The following is a 23038-nucleotide window of genomic DNA, read 5'->3' as shown; positions in this document are numbered from 1 at the left end:
ACGCAACACAAAATAACACTTTGATCCTGATTCATTATGAAACGCACCGTATGGTTGCTGATGATGAGTACATTTTAGAGTACCGTGCAGCCTTGCGGTGCTAGAGACCATTCCACACTCTCTTCCCGTGGGACAATCGAATTAGAAGGTGCGTCTAAAAATGGATACACCCGACCCCGAACGCCTCCCAAAATCACTGCGTTGCTGGGCTTGCGATAGACTGAAACCCCCCAAACAACGCAACCGTATCAGTCTCGAGCGCAACGTTTCACCGAAGTTTCACCAGGCGTTCGGGGAAGTTTGGGGAATTATTAGGTTTAAGTGCTGTGGACGTTCATGCCACAACGTACGAACACACACACACACACACCAATGCTGACGATGTTAACCGCGCGGGCACAATGACGCTGGGAAAGGAGATAATGCGACACAAAATAGCGATAGGCTGTGATGGCTGATGGAGAAAATTATTATCGGATTATCGCATAATCGCTTGCCTTTGTTATTGAAAGTAGCAAACAAAGAGAGAAAGAGAGAGACCGAGGGAGGATAGAGCGAACAGTGCTCGGGACCGTGCCGTTAGTCGGACCCGAACCAGAGACTGCATAAAATGGGTTAATTTGGATGGATAAATTTTGTACACACGGGCAGAGAGTAAATTTTCAGCCATCCTGATGTCGACAGACCGCTCCGATGATAACTACCCCGTACGGGTCCCGGCACCTCCACCCACCGCTTTTCAACATCGCCAAAGGTCACCTTTGTGGTGGGTTAGGTTGAAATTATGTCAAGGCGATGAGATAATGTGGCTGATTCGTTTCATGTTAATCGAGTGCCAGTGTCGATAATAATAGTCCTCTGGACTGAGAACTTGGAAACACCGGCAAGATTTACATGTTGTGCGATAAGCGCGTTGTCGTAAGCCAACGATTCTAAGATGATTGTTATGTAATTAGTGAAATAAGTGGGTATCGGGTCGGGGATGATTAAGCTCATCGAGCGCCTCCGTGGATAATTTGGTATGATAAATGAAGATTTATACGATTCCATGAAGATCTGGCTATGGTAATTGCAGTATTGGTCGTTATCACTGCTTTGATTACAGTGTACAGCAATAACATCGAATTATATGAGCGTCATCTTACGAGAATGTTTAGCGGGTAGATGGATGATTAAGTTAATGCATGGAAAACATTACTAATTGTTAGTAACGTAAGGTACAGTGATAAAGCAAAAGATTAGTTGCCTAAGCTGTCTAACATTTTAGTCATCATAGGCATTTGACAGCGCAGCAGCTTATCGCACATACGAAGGACCAAAATGAAAACATTGGACTCTATTTCTAAACTTTTGTTGCCATACAGGGTTTTCCAGGAGTTCTCATAGCTGTGAGAAACTTTATTGACTCTTTCTTACATGAAATGAACATATTGTAAAGGGAATTGGATTCTATAGTACCCTTGTTGGACAAATCCCATTGGAATTTGCAAGGAGCATGTCCAAAAAGGGTGCCATAGAGTCGAATTTCCAACATACGAAGTTCACTTCCAAGAGGAAAGAGTTTAGGGAGTGTTCCATAACATTGAGAACCCCTGGAAAACCCTGTATCATATAAATCATATACAGATTCAATCTGAGATTTGAAACTAGTACTAATAAAGGCATGAACCTAGGATATGTTACTCTCCACTAAGTCAAAATAAAACTAATAAATTAATCGTTTTTTAATCACCTTGCAAGGCTATATATTTTGTACTGCTTTTATTTGGTGAAGGATCCTTAAAAATGGACACAAAGCGACAAGGAGTCGGACTTTGTGGACTTTTTGACTCATGCCTTCTTCATTTAATGATGAAAGACGACAACTTCACGTTTCATAAAGGAGTCCAAAAACGAAAGAAGTGTATACAATTGTATTATCAATATAAATGCACTAATTAATGATTTAAAACAAGAAATAATTAGTTTTTTAATGACACAACGGATCCTGAATTAGTTAAAAAGGTGACATATTCTAACATATTGTGTAAAATTACAATTACTTTAATGTAAAATTCTACACACTGATTACAAGCTGATGAATCTTAAAGACAGATATAGAAAGTTAATCTGCTACCATCCAATACCTTCAACCTTCAACCAAACTACAAAGACAATGGCACACAATGGCCCATTTCAAATTCCAAACACATTCACCAAACTTCCATGTCATCGCAAGTCATTTGCAACAAATTAACAAACGAAACCATTTATCACGGAGCACGTCGACGTTCGTCGGAATCGTCCCGCCAGTCAAGTCCTCCTTGACGTTTGCCCATCGTCATCGCAGCAAGCGCTTCTTGTGTCTGATTGTCCGGGATTCGATTTATTCCCAGCTAATCCTTCGATAAAAATCAAACAATAATCAACCGGGGCGGGCGTCCCCGTCCACAAACACACACACACACTCACACACATACACAAAGACAGTGCCCGTGCCTGGCGGCAAGCTTGTGCAACAGTTGCACGGTCGTACTTACATGGCACCGACGTACAGCGTGTCCCGGTCCTCGTCCATGTAGAACGTTCGGTAGTAGAATTTGCCGCACTGGAACTCCCGTACGTGATCTGCAAGCAGGAGAGAGAAAATTGTGGATGAGAAAAAGCACACACAGACAAAAAAAACATGCCACACACACACCGACATTTAGTGAGACAAAGCACTGTAGCGAATGGATTGCATTTTACTTTCCAAGCACCAAATTACTGTAGACAGAGCAAAACAAGGGGAATTGGCGGATGAGGAGCAGAGGGAAAAGTGAGCACACCCACCGAGACAAGGGCATCTTTCGAGCGGAGAGAAAATACGACAGGACTGGCTTTGTTTGGGATTTGGCGTTGCTTTGTTTTGGGTTTAGGATTTAAAGGCTGGCAGGGCGTTCCGTTTCTGCCGTCGTCTTTTTCACGTCCCAGGGCCGTCCCCTTTCCAAGAACCATTTCGGGTAGGGATCCGCTTAGGCTTTCGACTGGCGTGCGTGCATGCCTGTGTGTATGTGTGTGTGTGTGTGTGTGTGTTTGTTCTTTCCATTTGCATCCTTGCACACGGGCGGGGTGGGCCACTGGGATGGCGACGCGTTCGTTTGCCTGTAGCGTATTGTACGTGTGCATAAGCTACTGTTTTGCAGCCTCCATCATCACGAAGCTTATGGAATTGTTTGAGAATCCGGCATGCCAAAAAGAAAAAAAAAGGAAAGGAGTGTGAAGGAGAATGAATTTCCACCGAACTAAGCTTTTCCAAAAAAAGCGCCAAGGAGCTTAAAGTGAAAGAAAAACAAGCACAAACACACACACACACACAGCCAGACAAACCCAAAATGACAGAAAAGTGAAGAAATATTTGATTTCCCATGCAAATGTATTCATTCTAGCAAACGGTTTTGTGTGTGTGTGTGTGTGCTGCTTTTTAGTCGTTTAAGCGATGGCCGGGATTAAGGTAGGTGAAGAGGGAACTGTGAGTGGACACCCCTTGCCTCCCTGGCCACTCTGCTTCGGTAATGGCCCGAGTGTTTACATTCCGTCTGCACGAGACCATGCGTTTTTGGGGCCGCCGCAGCAGCAACGGGCAGCCTTAGACTGCACCCGCCGGAAATGCTGTCGGATTTTGGGTGGCCCGTAAATATTCTGTTTCGTAGCGAAGGAACAACAACAGCACTCAAAAAAAAAATACACAGAAAATCGGTCGATTTGATGAAAAATGCTCCTCCCTGTCGGGTGCCGGGCCGAACCGACCGAACGTGAGCGAAAGTGAACCTATTTTTGATTCGATTGCTTGAACGCATTTTTATGCTCAGTCGAGCCCCGAACCCCCCCCCCCCCCCCCCCAGAACCCAGTATTTGGGGGTTTTCCTGTTAAGTTTTCGGCTTTCTCTTTGTGTATGTGTGTGTGTGTGTTTTTTTTTCTTTCACATTCCAGTGCCTACACGCCAGAGAGGCACGTACGGTGGAAGCCTGCACTTGTGGTACTTGTTTTCCATATTTTTTTTTTATGTTGCTTTCTTTGGTTCGTGATTTTGGGGCAAGCACTTTGTGACCCAATGAATATATTGGGTTTATCTAAATGATCGATATGCGCGGCGGTGAGTGGCGCATTTCAACGAGGCCAACGATTGCAATGCAAAGTAAAATAAAGAATTGGCCCGAAAAATCCGGCAAACAGAACGTACGCGGGTGCCTGAATTGGTTGCCGGTTAAGCAAGCGAAAGGTAAAAAGGAAAAATAAAGGCAAATTCGAGCCGCGAAACGAGCCAAAAAAAAAAAATATATATGCAAAAATGCGTACCATAAATGCGGCCCTGATGGATGAATGTTTGAGAGCATTTATTTAATGCTTGAAGATTTTTGTTCGTTTCCTTTTTTTGTCTACCCTCCTCCCCCCCCCCCCCCAACCAGCCCAAACAGACCCTGAAACGGTTTGCTTTATTGCGGGGAGCATCCGTTTTTGTTGCTCCTCTGCTGCTTGCATTCGCTTCTCTGTCACTTCTTCAAACGACTCAAGCTCAATTGAATACTGTTTGAATTTTGCGCATGGTTGATGGATGGTTTTCATTCCGAATTTGGTGTGCGTCGGTGTGGTTTTTTATTTCGTTATTGTCTTTGTGTGGTTGGGGATGGTTTTCATGACGGCAAAAATTAGGTAAAGATGATTGGAACCAACACGATCGAAAGGTACGATCTAAATTGATGTGATTTGCAGGGCTGCAGTTGAAGCAGACGGAATTTTATTTGAATATTTATTGCACAATTTGGTTTGGCGTTTATTTGGAATGAATAAATTTTGCACAGACCAGTGCAGACAAGCTCGTTGATTTGGAAGGTAAGTGTTTGTGTTGTCAATTGATTCGAAAACATAAAAAGGCGAGAGGGAGACGAGACATTGTTTGACGAAGAAATGGAAACATTAGGACAAGAGACTTACCAATCACGTATTGTTATATTAGTCTAGCAATGATTTTGACTTAAGTATAGAGCACTTTATATTCTACTGCTGATTATGAAAAGGAAAAGTTAACTTTGGCTGCAATTTGAACACTTACTTGACTGGTAAAATTATTTGAAAAAATAAGGTTAAATACTTTCAAAGCAATTTATTGAGTATTTTAATGGTAACTCAATTTCTCTTAATCTGATTTACCTTGAATTAAAAAGTATGATTGTTGAAATGAAAAAGTTTAACAGTGTAAAAACAAACTTCTCCACCCACCACTCTCCGTGTCAATAATCCAACAAAAAAGAAGTACTTTACTTCAATCGTTTAACCCACTCAATCGCCACGCATTGCACATCAATCCCAATCTCTGGTGCATAAAGCTTTCAACAACGTCTCCCTACTTCACCCCATAGAATCGCGTCCAGTTCGCCGCTTCGGGTCGATTTTCACATTTTCATAATTTAATGCCAACATTGGAATTGATCCAAAAAGAAACAGCGCTCAATTGCCTTCAGGTAAAGTTGATCCCCACTGGCTCATCCAAAAAAGCGGCCAGATACACACGCAGCAAAACACGGGGCTTTGCTGCTCGTAGCCGGCGGTACGGCACCACGGCCACGAGAGCAAAATACATTATTTAACAGCTAGCCATCAGCACACCGCATGCCGAACTGCTGCCGCCGCCGAACTAGGCCGGGTTTTTGGTACAAAGGTTTGATGGACAGCACCGTTTCGCGCTCCCCACGGCATTTGCCGAGCAAGGGGGTTAAGAAGCTGGCGCTGGAAAAATAATACACGCAGCATCAAGCCCGCTTCCGTAAAGCCACGCAATGCGGAAGCTACTCGTCAACAATTTATCGCAATGGCGGCACCGGCGCTGCTGCTGCTGCTGCTGCACCGTTGACAGCTAACATTCCGTCACTTGCTTTTGGAAAGCGTTTTAAACGCCCAAATCCCAGCTGTACCGCCGGTGCGCCGGTGCGACCAAACCCTTCACTTCGCAAGGTGAACAGCAACGATGCTCGAACGTCTATGCTGCTGATTTACGCCACATAAATAAGCCTCCACGTGGAATGGATTGGCTTTTTGGGGGTCTGTGCGCTTCGGAGGGGGAAAAATGGAAAAGAGAATTTCTCACACACTGCTTGGAATGTAGGTTAACGGCAAGTGTTTGGCAGCTTGAAAAGAGAAGCAGGAATTTCCAATACTGGGTACTTGTTTTTGCTTTTTACTGGCAACGAAGAATAACCTAGAAGGCAAGTAAATTGCTATAACATAACCGGGATAGAAACCCCGCCTTCTAGGGGCTTTAAAGGAGATGTTAACTTTGGGTTACTGTGTCCTGTCCGTCGTTTGGCAAACAAGGAATGGTCAGTTATGTGGTGGTTGATGTTCTGTAAATGGTTTGTTGTGTCTTTTCAAGTTCCATACTCTCTCTCTCTCTATCTCTCTCTCTCTCTCTATCTCTCTCTATCTCTCTCTCTCTATCTCTCTCTTTCTCTCTTTATCTATCTCTCTCCTGTCCTCTGAAGAATTTCTTTGATACTGAGATGTGATCCGAGCTACTGTAAAAAACTTCGAATCAATCTAAAGTTAATAGAGAAATCAGAAAAGTAAATGTCAAATGATAGCTGTGCCATAGCCATTGGTCCTTTTTAGACATGTTTGCTCCTACACACTTATTACTGCAGTGGAAAACCCCACTTTCACCAGCAAAAACATCCACACACCACCATCGACAGCAAATCGATCGTGAATGTCAAGTGTCAGGCCAGGCCGGATACACGTGCGTCAGCCAGAAAAGTTCATGATCATTTGTCTCAATTGAGATGATGGCTCTACTTTGGCTCCAAGGGAGGAAAAAAGTACACCCTTTACCGCGCCCGAACACGATGATGGAGTTGATGTTTATCGATGTTCAACATGCAGCACTTATTGCGGCACCCCTTTCGCCCAGGCAGCAGCACGCATCATCACGAAACGGATCATTTTGACTGTGCCTGTCACACACCTGAGCAACACTCTCGAGCTTCCTCCCCACCCACCCCCGAGATTGTGTTCCAGCTTGACCCCGTTTTGCCGATGGCCTGGCCTGACAGGCAGTGCTTTCGAGCCACCGCGAAACTGTTTCCTTTTCCAGCCAATTGATCATCGCACCGAAGGAGTTGTCTGCCGTTCGTTCGGCTTCGTTCCATCGTTCGCCCGTTGCCTCCCGAGGGCGAGCGCATAAATCAACTCCATTTCAATAGATTCCCCATTAATCATTTTCCAATTGCGGTTTTGCGGGCTTGCGCGTGGGGTGCCGGTGCGCGCATTGCCGCTGTAGCTCGGGCCGGGCTTTTGTTCGAGTGTATCAAACGAGCGTGCGAGATGGGTAGGTCGGTAGGTAGTTGAAACGATGTGTGACTGTATGTGTGTGTGTGTGTGGTACGTTATGGCCGGGCATAGATCGTGACTGAAATCTGTTAACAAAACACCTCGGCGCGTGGGCACGGGGCTCAACGCATCAATGGGAACGGGAGGTTCCTCCCCCTCCTTCCCTCCTCGCGTTGACCCTGTTTGTGACGCGTTGTGCGGTGGTACGTGCGAATCGATTCCGTGTCACATTTTTATGCACGATGGAGATAAAATAAATGGTGCTGAATAAATCACACATCCGGCGTCTAATTATAGGCAGGCGATGGCGGTGGCTCTAGCCGGATGTCCCACTGCCGTCTGTATTGTTCTGTCGGTCGCCATTATGACACCAGGAGGAACATCCCGGGAACATCGACACAGGGAATGATGTTATCGGGCTGAATTGGTGTGTTAAAGGAACGAAAGAAAAAAAAAAGGAAAAAGAAGAACTCGAATAGGGATGGTTTCCTCGCACTGAGACCCCCCTTCGCTATCTCCTACAATCTACGCCTCGCACGGGGGCAAACAATGGCTGGGGAAGCTTTCAATTCCACTTGCATGGAGGCGCCTGGTGGCTGGTGCTACCAGTTTTATTTTCTCTCCATTCTACCGAGTCTACCTCCCAACGAAAGCAGCAGAATAAAAGAGAAACGTTGTACTTTTCGGGTTTTTTTCTTCTTCCTATCATTGGACGCTTCACCACCAAACTCATCTACCGAAGCATGCCCCGGAACGAACGCAAACGCAAGACGCATAAATCTTATTGGCAGTTCACAAATGGTCCCAGCCACGAAGCGTTTCGGGATGGGGATTCACCATCCCCATTCACTTGCCCCATTTCTCGGTACGGAACCCGTCTTGCATGATTGTTACTCTTCCATCCTTCACCAGCGTCCTTACGCCTTTCGGTACGATTCAGTTTAACATTAGGTTACACATGTACCATAAGGAGCTCGTCTCGGGCACGACGTGCAGCAGAGGCAGCAGCAGCAGCAGCACAAAACGCTCTGTTAGGTGCCAAAGAAAATATTGAGGAGGCTTATCCGGAAGAGATGTTTCCACTTTCCGGTGTGGGTTTTGCTAAAAGAGGCATGGTTTGTCTGGGTAGGGTTTGGAAAATCCGGAGCCGTTTTTTTTTGTTGTATTTTGCAAGGAAAGGAATTCATGTAACGGAAGGAAGAATTGCTTCGCAGCAGGAAGAGCGATGTGCTGTGCCAACTGTAATGCAAGGAAATTTTATTTTAATATGAAATCAAAGTGAATCATTTGGGCTGGATTGCTTGAAAGGTTAAAGTAAACGTTTTTTTTTAATTTTGAATATATTGAGAGTAGTTATAAACAATTAATTAAAATAATTTTATTTTTTAGATATGGCTCTGTAAACTCTGCAAACAACTTAAAATAAAAATATTCACTAATTTGATAGTTAGTTCGTCAGGATTTAGTATGTATCTATATAACAATATCAGACTTTAGCATGTAGGGAAATGTTCAAATCTCTTTAAGCTCACGCATGTCTCGTTTACTCCCTCCAGAAAAAAGTCGGATCACAAGACAAGATTTCACCAGTCCGTAAAGAGGAAAACTATTTCAATAAATTTTGGTTGAACCGGTTGACTGCATTTCACTTTGAAGGGATGTGCCCATACCTTTCTTTTCGTCTATTCGTCTGTTTTCATCTACATTCTCCAAATCGTTCCAAACGACTGGCTGGAGCTATTCTGGTAGTTTGAATGAATATTTTTGACTCACTCTCACGTAAGACAATACGCCAAAACAAACTAAAAAAACAGCAAAAACAAAATGCCTCAGACCAAATGGAAAACAGCTTCCTTTTGTAGGGATCAATGCCTCTTAACCTTCTGTAACTCGAACCAAACTAATTCGCAAATGGCTAGCTGCAATAAAAATAGTCCTGCTGGGTGAGTATGTTTGCCTTCGCTACATAAAAAAGAACCCGGGCTAAGCACTGGGAGGGAGGGAGCGAGTTAAACGACCCATCAGACGGGCCGGGTGTGGGAGTGCAAAAGTTGGCAAGCATAAAACACTGGCCTGAAATGATCCGCAACGTGTTTCCCGATATAGCACTGCTTCGCATTTGGATGGCCGCCGGAATGACTTATGCGATTCCGATGTCTTGCGCGATGGTTAGCGCTCTCTCTCTCTCTTTTGGGATGGCAATTGTATCTGATCATGTTTGCTATTGATTCCCTTTTTTCCACCTACATAGTTTTTCCTTTCGCTTCGATTCGGCTGTATTACGATTCGGTAGTCACCTCTCCCAACGTGCACCCGCGCGTTGCGTAATGAATAAGACATCAATAGTTCGTTAGGTGAAATTCCGCACACTGAGATCCATGCCGGCCCTGTGGGGTGTTGTGATAAATCTTTCGCACACTGTGTGACCCGACCCCGACCCATCGCATGTGGAGTGGGGCATGCAATGCCGGCATGAGAACCAATATCCATTACTCACCTTTATTACAACGGACACACTGTTTGGCTGTTTGGCCCCGAAAATCGCGCCCTTATCCATCCAGCTATTACGCGCGCTTGGCGTACACGGTGAACCATTAAAACGTCACCTGCCGTCGGATCGAACGGTAAACCATGGCGGACGAGATTTGTGATCGATGATGCTAATCATACGAAATTAGTTCTTGCATAGGTTATCTTTTCCGCTTTCGCATCGACGGGGAATCACACGAAATCAAACCAAAAAGAAGAACTATAATAAAGCATCACCTATTGCGCCACCGTGATTAAGGTGCAGCTCGTGGACGGCTATGTTATTTTAGTATTTTGCTTTCATAGAAAAAAAAAAACACACACACACACACAGTGAAATTGCGTTGCTATACTTTCTTCCTGATTGTTACTATCGCCCAAAATAACATTACATTGCATCTCTTTCTCTCTCGTTTCCATCCCGGCCATCCGCAATGATGGCTGGTCCATTAAGGGCACCTTCGACAGGCAAACGCAGCGTGAACGCATAAATCACCTTTCAATGCAATAACTCTATTAACTGGACCTTCCCCCACACTGTGCGCGACGCTGTGGGGCAGCATTATTATTGCACAAGTGTATATTTGTTGCGGTTTGCGCGTGTGTTACGTTGCCTAGATGCCTGTTTCTAGCAGTTTGCTTCGTGCGAGCTTTCGGTGAGCGGCTCGTAGCAAAGGAATTGCGTGAAAAAACTCTCTCTCTCACACACACACACACACACACGCACACAAATATACTATAGTAATTCGGCAACTATGGTTGTTGAAAGGAATTTTTTATGCGCCCTTGTCCAAACGGGCTGCTCTTGAAAGCTCCACAAAAAGGAAACAAACGCAGCGGGAAGTGTAGCCTTGGGAGAGTTATTCGGTATTTGGAAATTGTTTAACCATTTCGGTAGCGTCAATTTCGTTTTTTGTTGTTGTTGTTGTGCGGGTTGAGAATGGTTATAAATCATTTCAAGGTCCGAAAGAGCAGGGAAAGGCGAATGGTTTGGCTGGGGTTTTTTTACGCAGTTAGCAAATCAACTATGTATGCTGGGGAATAGTTTTTAGTGGGGAGTGTGGAGGGTAAGCTTTTGTATCGTTTAAGTTTAAAAAAATAGAATATCCAAAAACATGTTTTGGATGCGAGCCTTTCGTTACAAGCTGTACATGAATTTTACTTTTCGAAATCATTTAAATTGAAACTGAGTTATTTTGTCCAATTTTACACGCATATTGTACACTGATTTAAAGAACAAAAATTAAAATTTAAAAATGTGCTCTTTAGATTGTCACCTCAATATGAAACATCCACCTGAATAGATTAAAATGTTTTATAATTTAGTACATTAGACTTTTATTTAAAAAAGGTGAATTTTATAATAAGAGCCTGATAAACCCCTATTGTAAATAAATTTGATGTGTATACTAATAGTTTTTTATCATGAAAATCTGATCCCGAAAAGATCCTGATGTTAAGGTAAATTATATATTTCAATGCTTCTGTATTATGCTGATATCTTTCACACATATGTAATCGTTTACCATAATCCAACATCCAAATCGACGACAAACGGTTCTCCCACGAGCAATACACTTTACGCTTACCGATGGTACCAGGACATTGAATTGATTTTATCCACTATCTCTATCGCTCATCGTACGGTCACTGCTATGTTTTCCTCCTCCACAGGTGCAAACCATTTCGGCTTCCTCCAGCTCAACTGTCACCCGTGTAAATGCAATCCAGCAATGTCTTGCTCCATAAAACAAATTGCACCGAGCCGGTATTCCAGCGAAACCCAACCTGTCGTTTCACGTTTCGCGCTCAAGAACCCATTCGCACTTCACTTTATTTGGCGCTGGCCGTGAGCGGAGCACATTTGGGAAAATTAAAAACCAACCCCAACGACGGGCTGTGGAAAGAATGCTGGGCAAATAAATAAAATAATACCCAGCAAAGGCTCACTGCACGAGGCATCCGGCAGCCGTTTTGCAACCGTTTCGCTGCAGCTGCCACTGCTGCTCTGCAATCATTCTTTTCACCCTCCCACATACTCCCCTTTCCCCCTTTTTTGTTGGGATGATTTCTCCCACGGGGAGTGTGATTGTAATGTATATCTTAAAACGATCGCACAATGATCGTTTCGCTGGTATGCTCGTTTTACTTTTCCAACCCCGCATTGTACCGGCAAGATGTAATGCTATCCCGAGCTCAACACAGAGTGGCAGCAAACATCACCCCGGGGAGGGGAGGCAGCTCCATCGACCATAGTTTCGTGCAGCAAACAAAACTAACAGTCAGGGATGGAAACACTTTCCGTTGGCCGGCAGTTTGCCGCTGAAATGTGAAATGCAGCTGCAATTGCGAGGAATTATTGGGCAGCCGACCTGCCCCCGGCCCTTCAGCTCCGGCGCACAAATGGCAAACCCCGTGCAAGCTGCTCAGGATATGCTCACAGACAAACCGGTTCCGACTGGCAACCGCCAACTGTCACGCCGGCTTGGAAGGAATGAGCTTACGATAGTATAAAATAAAACGTAAGGAAGCAGCACGTTCGGCTAGCAGAGAAGCACAGGAAACATTAGAGCCACCGAAAAGGAAAGGAAACCTTGTGCTCAAACATCCCACAGGAAAAATAACGGCTCCACTTTAGTAGCAGCAGCAGCAGCAGTTACTACAGGCTACTAGGAAGTAGCGGCTGAAAAGAATGAGTGCCTGACACGCAAACTGTGGCTGCCAGTGGAGCTGCTATTGCAAGTCGCCCGGCCTGTTAAACAACACCACTCGCTAGATAAGACCATGCCTTCCCACCAGACTCGTGCAAGGCTGGCGCTGCACGTGGAGTGCGTTTCTGACCAGCGGCAGCACCCGTTACATCCCACCTGCTATACTGCGGGTCACTGCGTCATTAGGAAAATTAAAATTCGTTTCCATTCGAACGTTTTTTTTCTTTTCTTGGCTCCTCGATGGATGAAACTCCCCGAATAGATATGCCCTAAGAAAATACTTCCCCTTTGCCACACACCCATTCTCCCAGCCTGATTCCAGCTCGGTGGGAAAACGGAAAGGTGACAGCAACCCGTTAATTAAATTGTTGATCGTTCCTGTCCGTTAATTGTCTGCTGAATAAATAATCGCTCTAAAACGACCGAAACACCGAAACACCGCCGAGTTTGCCGAATGGTGCGGGTAGGTGAAAACCCAGCAAACCACCGAGAACGCAAAAAGGAAACGCGAAACAAAACAAAACTGAACATAACGGCCAGAGCGCCCGAGCGTTTCAGCCGTCCTGCTGCTGCTACCACTATCTTGTTCCTCCTGCTGGCCGGGACTGAGGGGTGGTGACATTTACAAGAAATAACACGCTGCACGCCACCGATCGGTCCACGCGATGTCGCGCGCGTAGACTATTTAGTAGTAGCGTTTAATAATTCAACCTTGCGCCCCGGGGAAGACATATCTGGCAGCCGCAAGCTGAGCGGTTGGATTAGTTGAGCTGTCATTTTGTAAGTTTAAATTACGAGCGAAAGGATGGGGAAGATTATTTTTTCTTCCGTTCTTCAAAAGCTTTGAAATGTTGCTTTGCCCCTCCTCATGGGAGGGGGACAAATTGGTGGTGACGGTGCCGAGGCCGTCCGCTACAAATGATGGACTATGAATTTTTGAACGAGCCAGCTTTTTTTTTTGCTCTCTCTTGCCAGTTCGTTTGCTACGTGTTTGTGGGTGCTGGTTTGGTGTATAATTTGTTGCAACTGCACACTGCCGAGTTGTTGCAGTGGTGTAATTTTGTTTTTTCCGACCGCCCAGCGGGGTCGGGATGCATTCAGCCAAAGTGCGGACGGTAAGAGAGTGAAAATTGCACAGCCAGCAATCAGTCAGCTAACTATCGGTTATGGACAGGAGCTTTTCAAGTTTCCATCCAAAGCAGTCATGCTGGTAGGGTAGTGATGTGGGCGGTGAGGTTTAAAATTTTTAAAGTGCTTTAAACTGGATCAAAAGTGTGTGGCAATCGGGAAACTGTTGGTGCATTTTTGCAATACTGCTTTAATATTTATTTGGGTCATGTTTTTAATATTTATAGAAAATATTAAAGTTTTATTTTTAATTTGTTATTTCATAAATGAAATGTGTATCTTTTATTGTAATAGTTCCAAGAGTATTCAAAAGTTAAGTAATGTTCTGCAGCAACAGTGATTTTTTTTGAATTTTTTTTATCATTTTTCACATAAACCCCATCTGAAATTGTCACCCGTGTACACCTGCTCTATCGGTGCATCGAGATAATTTCTTTTCGATTGCAGCCCGCCCCACACAATCTACCCAACCCACACCGGAAGTACTTGACCGACCACATCCTTCCAGCAATTCACGCTCAGTCCCGCTGCTTTGCACGCTGCAACCATTTAACTAGCAAGCGTCCTCCCCGGCTGCGCCACATTCAATTGCTGTAAATGTCACGCTAAATTCTCGTTCGCTGCGATTCGAAAATTTGCGACCGTGCAGTTTACGAGCACCGTTTCCAAGGGTGCTGCGCTCAACGGGAGACGACGGAGGGTTGGCTCGGTACGGCGTGTGTGTGTGTGCGCGCTGCTTGCACCCCTTTGCGCACACAATGCACTATTGCAGCACGGTTGTGTTACACTTGCACGCCAGTTGAAGCGCACCGGAAACGCAGACACACAACACACAACGATGGCAAAGAGGTTAAAGTGAAGGAAAGAGAGCTTTTGCATTCACTTGCCGTGTTTTTATTGCAACTAATTGCTGCGTTGTATTACCGTCGGTAAGCCTTACCGTGCGGAACGGGAGGGAGGGGAGGGAAGCTCGCAAAAAGCTTCGACCTTGCGGGTGTGCTGTGGTGACGGAGGGATCAGGTTTAAGCTAGCCCCGGCACGTATACGCTCGCTAGGATTAATCAACGGTATCTTGAAGGCTTTAGATTTCGCTTTTATTGGATGACTTTTACTGCTTCGCTTTATGCGAACCGGCGACGTAATGGAGGCGACGTAAGGGAAGCATCGGGAAAATCGAGCGAAACATGCAGCGCGATGCGTTTAGGTGGTGGTGTAGCAGCAGTCTGCAAGTTTATAGCATTCTCGGTGCATTCTTCGACACGGCACCGGTCGGTGGATCGGTTTTCAACTTATCTACTAATTGCATTCGACATCTACAAACGCACTCGCTGGCATGTGTGTGTGTGTGTGTGTGTGTGTGTGTGTGTGTGTGTGTGTTTATGTGCGAAGGTAAAGGAGGAAAGCAAAAAACAGTAAAACGAAGCTCAATGTAAACGATGTAAATTTTCTGCGTCGGGAATGATGGGAACGGTGCTTAATGAGATGCTAAAATGGGTGCATCACACGGATTATATGTTTGGAATGGTGGTTTTGATGGTAAGGTAGCATCGTGATTTTCGTGCTGCGTGGCAGTTGAGATAAGATGCATGGTTGGTGCGGTTGTAAAGGTGGTTTTTAACGGTTTAGTAACTTGTAATGTGTATGGCATCGGTGAAACCATAAAATACGATTTAAATGTAAAAGAAGGAATGGAACATTCAAAATCAATTACAAATACATCAATTTAGATCATGATCGAGCCTGAACTAAGAAGGAATGTTGTATCAACAGAAATAAATTTTTATCGTTTATTGAAGATAAACCAATGCGCTGATTATCTATTACACATTGATTAAAAAATATAAGATAGAAATATCTACAAACATCTAATTACATAAATATTAGAAATTTATCTTTCATCCGACGATTCGTAAATAAAATTATTAAATCATAAATAAAACACACATTTCAATAAACAAATTAATGTTTTTTAATGTTTTATGTTAAGTAATGTTTTTTGTCTTGCAAACATTTAAAGATTTACGTGAAGCAATATAACGAGTACCTCTTACTACAGGTTTTGCATAACGAAAAAATCTTAAATCTCAATAAATATTTCTCTGAAATAAAAATAAATAATTAAATATATCCTCAGTGTACTTCAAAATAAATGGGAATTACGTAAGATGATATCAACAAATATACTAAAATAATTTCTATAAATAATAGATACACTTCTAGAAGCCACGTAAGTACTTCCCATTCCCTGTATGCAAGTAATGCCATTAAAACCTTGCACTAGCTTTTTCCGCACGTTTTATCATGACACACACACACGCATCAACAATTATCTCGCCCGATATCTAAATTATTAGTTCATCCCTTGTTGCGGCAGCTCATCAACTACCCCGGCCCGGCGCTCATCAACTTTGGCCACCTTGAGACTTTCCGTGCGCCGTGCCGTGCCTGCCAGATGATTGATTGGGTAGCCGGTGCCCGAACGAGAGAGAGAAAGCGAGCATGCAAAGCTAACTTACAGGCCGCGGCAGTAAGAAAATCGCTCACGTAAACGGTCTCCCGGTGGGGTTCGGGCAGTAATTAACCTAAACTTCTCTAAATGGAAGACCCACCAGGGTCCCAGGGTTTGTCGGGGCGGCGCGAGCGTTACCCGTGCATGAAAAGGTAAGACGCAAAGAGAATCCTTACCCCCCACCCAGAACGAAAGAACCAAACTTTTCAAATTAGCTTCCAATCATTGCGTGAATGAGACGGCCGTACGGCTGAACTCCCCGTCCGCCCCGGACACTCTATCGATCGATCTTGCGCTCATTTTGCGTGAAACTTTTCGTGTGCATTTGGCGCGACTCATGCCAACAACAGCAACAGCAACAAATAATAAGGCATTCACTTGTACAGGAACAAAAAAAAAAGGCGAAACAATTTCAAGCCACCCATATATGCGTCTGTTTTTGTGCTGCGCGTGTTTTGGGGGAGATTGTTGTTGAGCCTCAAACTCCCACCCCAGCACGAGTGGGATGTGATCGGTCGGGCCGGGCCCTGAAGAAAGCATCAAGCTGTGCAGTGCTGTGGAAAACGGGGAGACGAAATTGCTGACAGGCAGTGAGACAAGCGAACTGAACCGAACGCCCAAGCCCAACAGGAAAAGCTCATGCACTGTGGGTAAAGCTAATTTCATTAATCTGCAAGCGTTTATCGTAAAACTTGGCGGTGCGCGGTTGTCTGCGGGTAACGTTGCGACGTGACGATAACCTTCCATGGCCCAACCATGTCTGCTTTAGTGAAGTCAGTTCAAGCAAAAACACATACCCTCTATTTCATTATACATCTCTCTCTCTCTCTCTCTTTCTGTTAAAGATTGACTGATAGAACCTTCAAATGAAAGTGAAGGAGATGGGGCGGCGTCCATCACCCGCCACCATAATGAATCATTTTCACCATACACAAATCGACGGGCGGAGGTAATGAGCTGGCACAATTTGCCTCTCCCATCCTGCTGGCACCAGCTCGAGCACTTTCGCCAGTCCTCTAGCAAGCTTCTTGAGCAAGCCAGAACAGAAACCGCGGTCGTCTGTTTGCTCGGAAACGGGCATGCAATTATTAGTAAATGAGGCAAAATTTGAGACGATGAAAGACCGGGCCCAAATGCCGACAGTTTTTTTTTCTCTTTCTCTTTCTCTTTCCCTCGGCTGCGTTATAAGGATCTGTTTCAAACGATGTTTTGCTGTTGCTTTTAGCATCTTCAGACAGAAAGGGGCTTGATAAATAACGAGCGGCATCGAGATGGTAGTGGTCCGGGGAGGCATTTTTCGTATTTATTTTTTATCCTTTTTTATTGCAAAAGGTCACACGCATTAGCAGTGGGGGAGAAAAAAACCCCTTTCTTTTATCAGCTTCATTAGCATGGAACGCATTTTTTTGTTGGTGAATGTGGCAAATTGTGAGCAAAAAAAGAAACAAGAACCTGCTGAAACTCACTGGCCACTGGTTGCAGGAACAAAATCCATGCTCCATGCTTCTCTACAATCACACAAAGACGAGCTTTCCAATTGTGTGTCCCATTTACAATAAATGAGGAAAAACGATACATTGGAAGCTGAAGTGAAGAGATTCACGATGAATGAAAAAAAAATGGAACAGGAATCAATATAGATTTCGCTTTGTTTTGTTTATTCAATTTCAACCCTCTGCCGAACGGGCCTTATAAAAAGACTTCGAAAAACATCGATGCGAGCTTCATATCCTTCGGAGCTGCCGTTACCAATGGCCAAAGCCAACTGATGGGGGGGGGGGGGGGGGGGGGGAGAGGAAAGGACTCTCTGCCAACAGGCTTGACTAATAAAATTGAAAAAGGATTCCCAGGTTCCGCAACGAAGCAGTACCTCCCGCGTACCGTGCCAGGAGCGGGGAGACAAGCTTGCTAGGGACAACAAAAATCCATCCGGATATTCGGTACAGTGTCCAAGCGCGTGGTTGATTCAGTTTCCGGGCAGTTTCTATTTATTTTATTTCTGCTCGTGCGTCTTGTGCGTCCTCCACTCCGGCTTCTTCGATCGCATTCGCGCATAGCTGCTGGCGAAAGTTGGAGGCAGCGCAGCGCAAAACCAGCAATGTCATAATACGGCAAACGAGTTCGAAAACGAGTTGCGCTTCCTGAGCAGCGAGAAAGTTGGCAGCTTCCGGTGAGGCAACAAAAAGAAAAAAAAAATGCCGGTGCTGGAAAAGCCAAAATAAAGCCAATACAAACGACACTACGGCGACGACGGTGGCAACAAAACGCCGTACCGGAAAGACGCTCAAGATCGTGGCATACACACACAAACACACATAGGACCACATACGCGGACAAATGGGCTTGGAGGAGCAGTGGAGAAAAAAGCCCAGAAAATGACCCTTGAAATCCAATTTCGCCTAATTTTATTATGATTTTTGTTGTATTGTTGTCCATTTTGGAGGGGCCCGCGCGTGTGTCGTATGGAGCTTTTGTTGGGAGGGCAGGCTGTAGCTGGCCTGCAAGGCATTTCTGTAAAGAGTCTGCTTTTCTTAGGCTTGCTGCGCCCGTCCAGCTCACGGAGAAAGGAGCGGAAGAGGCGGCCCTGCCGCCATTGGGTACAAAATTTGATCCGGAAAAGCGAAGCGAGATTACTGCTGCTCGTGTTCCCGGGAGCCGTGACACTAAATTCAATCAAAAGGGCGGCAAGTATGACAAACTTGTGTGTATGTGCTCCAATTGGGAATGTAGGTGTGTGTGTCTGTGTGTGTGTGTGGGAGAGAGTTTGAGTGAGCCGGAAGAGAAAACAACTGAGCCGTCTTTCGCCGTTTCGTCGACGGAATCGCTTGATTGGATTTTTATTCAACGGTTAGTGTGCTCGTTTTCGGAGATCATGTTGAGATTTAAACACCCATTCGATTGTAGGCCAACGAGAAGGAGAGAACGGGCGCGTGCGTGGGTGGAATTATTGGGGACTGATTTCTTACGAACGAGCCCGGCGAAGAACGGCTGCTGGGCTGATTTCAATAAATTGTTTCATTGTCCAAAACAGTGGTACGAATTTGTGCCGCAGCTAAGGAGGATTTATTTTACAGCTGCCAAGGTCGTGTCGGAATTTGTTGCCAACGAGCACAATGCCAATTAGGTTAAGCCCTTTGATTGTAATACTGTTCAAGGAGCGTAGAGGAAAATCATGTTATTGGCGAAAAAAGCATACACATAAAAGCTAGAATGCGTGTTATATTGGAAGGGAAATAGCCCATGGTATGCAAACGAGCTGTATCTGCTTATTGGTACATCATCTAAGAATGGTTTCCATTTTAATGGACTGATTATGAAGGATATAAGTCTTTCTTCTTTGGGAAGAAAAGCATTTTTTCGGTAAACATATGACTACAATTTGATAAACATTTGAATTTTGAAACGGGCATTTAAATAAGTAACAAGACTTTTTATGAAGAAACGTTAAACTGTTAGCTTTGCACTAAAACTATCTGCCCAATTTCTCGTTTTTATCATTGTACGAAGCCATCACTAAGAGGCTATCATTGTACGAGGCCATCAATCGTCTTCATCTACGCAAGCATCAGCTGATCCCGGTGGTTTGATAATTACGGAACAGTTTTCCCACTCATTAACCAATGTCATCGTCCGATATCATTCGATTCTATTGGCCGGCAATATCGGATATTTAGAAGCGGCCCCAAAAAGCGAAGAATTTACCCAACGCAAGAGCTTTTGCGGTTATCTTCAACCAACCGGCAGTGAAACTTTATCATCTTGCAAAAGTTGCCGAAAATTGCTGAGTCGGCAGAGAACTGTACCACTGGCCAGCATCGTCGCCCAAGACGGAAGACTCCCAACACAACTAGGCATAGGGCACCCGATTACTGTATCTGTCTTACTCTCTTTTTTATAGCTCTCTCTCTCTCTCTTTCTCTCTATCTCGTTTTCTCCATTGCTAGAGATGGAATGTTTTGTGATCCAGTTCTCCCTATTTTTTGCTTCCAAGCTTCAATTCCGAGCTCAAGCCTTCGAATGGGTCAAGAGCGTCAGCTGAGCGTCCCCAAGGTGATTTCAGTACATAAGGAAACGTACAGCAAGCATACTAACGGGACACGGCGGTAGTTCTGTGCCGGTTCGGGCGGAAGCCAGCGGTGAGAAGTGGTATATATTCCTAATCCAATAAAATCCGGCTTAATTAGATAATGGAGAAAAGTAGTTTGACCGATACTCAGGACCCGAAGAGCAACGGGGACTCCATCCCCAGGGGAAAGCGCCGGATGATGAGGTGGTATCGGTCGCATAATGGGAGTTATAATTTCTTACGCCTTTAGCCCACTTTTTGCGATCTCTGGAGGGCAAAAAACAAACCCCAGCGGGGTGGCTGGTGAGCCATTTCTACAGCTGCAACTGCTTCTGCTCGCCGGCCCATCAATGGAGCAAAGCGTGCGGATGCTTTGGCATCAAGCGTCGTAGCAAAAAGTCATACGATGGAAGCAGCAATGAAGATGGTAAAAACGACACAAAGAAAAAACGGGACTTGCAGCTTGTCGTTTTCTTGATTTTTCCTCTGAAGAAAGTATTAAAGAAACAGCAGAATCGGTGGATTGAAGGCCGACGACAAAAAAACGGTATGCAAGTATGATCAATGATATACCCGAACCGCCGTGGTGTTCCACCCTTAAACCGGATGTCGTTGGAATTGTTCGTCGGTTTCGCTTTAATGCCCGTACATTGCTCGAGTTTTTCTTCTCCGCCCAACTCCACGGCGGTCTGTACCGCTGCAAGCAGCATGGCAAGCAGCATCCGTTTTACCCGCACAAGATTAGAGCTAGCAGAAGAAACTGAAAGCGATTTTCATTCGCCCGGAACCCGGAATCGATGCACACTCGAACGGGAAGAAACGCACCTCCGAACTGCCATCACATTGCGTTCGGGCGGTTTGTGATGCATCTTTCTACGGGACAAGCGCCAAGGAAGAAAATGTCGTTCCTAGCACCTAGCTTCACTGCCCTATTCCCACCCCCGGCAAAAGTCTAGCCGAGAGCAAAACCGAAACGCTGAAGTACTTTCCAATATTTCTGCCATCCATTCGGAACTTCTTCAATTTTGCCTCTAGGGCGGAAACGGAAGGCGAACTTCTTTCAGAAGGCCATTTTTCCTTCAACGGAGCATTATTTGACTCCCTTCGCATGTGCTCTTCCCGCCCACCGTGCAAGACAGAATACTGAAAGACAGCTGAATGGTTTTTCGATTTGGCACGGTGCCCACAACCACCCATGGAATCCCTCCGCTCCGCGAACGCAAACCCCTGCCACAGCACATGCATAGACACATTATGGGCTAACTTCCGGTCCCGGAGGTCCCCCTTGTTCGGCCCTCCCCACGCCAGAGTTCGAAAGGTTTTCCACACGCTTCACGTAAGGGGTCGCTGCCGGTGCCAAACTCGTTGGCCCCGCCGTTTAGGATCTCGATTGCGATGTGCATGCGAGGGGCTCGGGATTCGGGCTCGCTACATTCGATTGTTTGGCAAACAGCTTCAGCATTCGCGCTCAAGTGCACCCGTACCGGGGTTTTTTGGGGAGTTTTTGATTCGTGCCACAAATGGACGGACGAAGCAAAAACATTGCCAGTTGGCCGTTCGCAAAGTGGCCCGGTTAGCTAAATGGCCGCACGGAAAAGTTGGCAGATAGTACGTGCGATAGATTATCATTTCGTGGGACATGGTTTGCACGCGTGGAAGTGTGGGGGGGGGGGGGGGGTGATGATGTGGAATGACTGAAAGGGCGGTTCTGCCATGCATTCAATGGGCAATGATAAATTGCGCTGTGTTTTAAATCATTTCAGACTCCAAAAAATGGATGGTTTTTAATGTGTTGAAATGTTTGTAAAACCTGCAGCAGTCATGTTTGTTACGAATTGAAGTGCAATTAATACTTGTTTTGCTTAACTCTCCACACAGATTCAACAGGAGTTTATTTGAATGCTTCAGCAAATATATGATTTACATGATTATGGCGATGATGATTTTTATCTTTTTCTAAGTGATAACATCTTATTCTGATTCTTCTCTTCTTCTTTGGCTCAACAACCGTTGTCGGTCAAGGCCTGCCTTTACCACTTGTGGGCTTGGCTTTCAGTGAATAATTGATTTCCCCCCATAGCAGGATAGTCAGTCCTACGTATGGCGGCACGGTCCATTTGGGGATTGAACCCATGACGGGCATGTTGTTAAATCGTACGAGTTGACGACTGTAATACGAAACCGGTTCACCAATTCCGATTCTACCATTGGGTTTTACGAAACAGGTCCGTTTTTTATATGAAGTTTGACAGTTGGCGACTGAAATCATGTTAAAATTCCACCCAGAACCACACGCGAAACTAGATTTCCGGCCATGATTATTTGATCATGAACTGAAAAACATGTTAGGATTGATTTGTTTTGCTGAAGCATTCAATTCAGTGTTCAATTAAAAGTATTACAGCTCATCCCAAACAGACAAACACAAAGAAACAAAAAACTATTTCAAAATCCGTCTTTGTATCTTCCAAAATGATGTTATTGATATGGCGGAACGTAACTGTTAAATGGATACAACCCGGGTGCTGAACATTCCCAAATAGCCAGCTCGTACTTTATAGCTGATTTGGGGCTGTTTAACGAAAAATCGTTCCGATGTCGTACTTTGTGGCTGATTAAGAGATAGACGGTACTTTGCGGAACTATGGAGCTTTTTAACAGGCACATGGCACTCTTTGAAACTTTGCGGCTGATTAGCACTATGTGTAGGGTTCATGATGGAACTTGAAGGCTTGTTAAGAAAGGGTACTGAA

At 44.9% G+C, this 23038-nt stretch overlaps 1 protein-coding gene across 1 annotated transcript in view; it reads right to left on the bottom strand.

The window, feature by feature from the left end:
- The window catches only part of LOC120949015 (semaphorin-2A-like), an 89262-nt gene that overhangs the window by 39581 nt on the left and 26643 nt on the right, over positions 1–23038 (bottom strand). The window contains exon 2 of the mRNA XM_049605424.1: positions 2520–2607. Within this exon, the coding sequence (XP_049461381.1) occupies positions 2520–2607 (88 nt within the window). The remainder of the gene's footprint in view (positions 1–2519; positions 2608–23038) is intronic.

Source organism: Anopheles coluzzii, chromosome 2, assembly GCF_943734685.1.
Source record: "Anopheles coluzzii chromosome 2, AcolN3, whole genome shotgun sequence".
NCBI classification, from domain to species: Eukaryota; Metazoa; Arthropoda; class Insecta; order Diptera; family Culicidae; genus Anopheles; species Anopheles coluzzii.
This window is presented reverse-complemented; position numbering and strand designations above follow the sequence as displayed.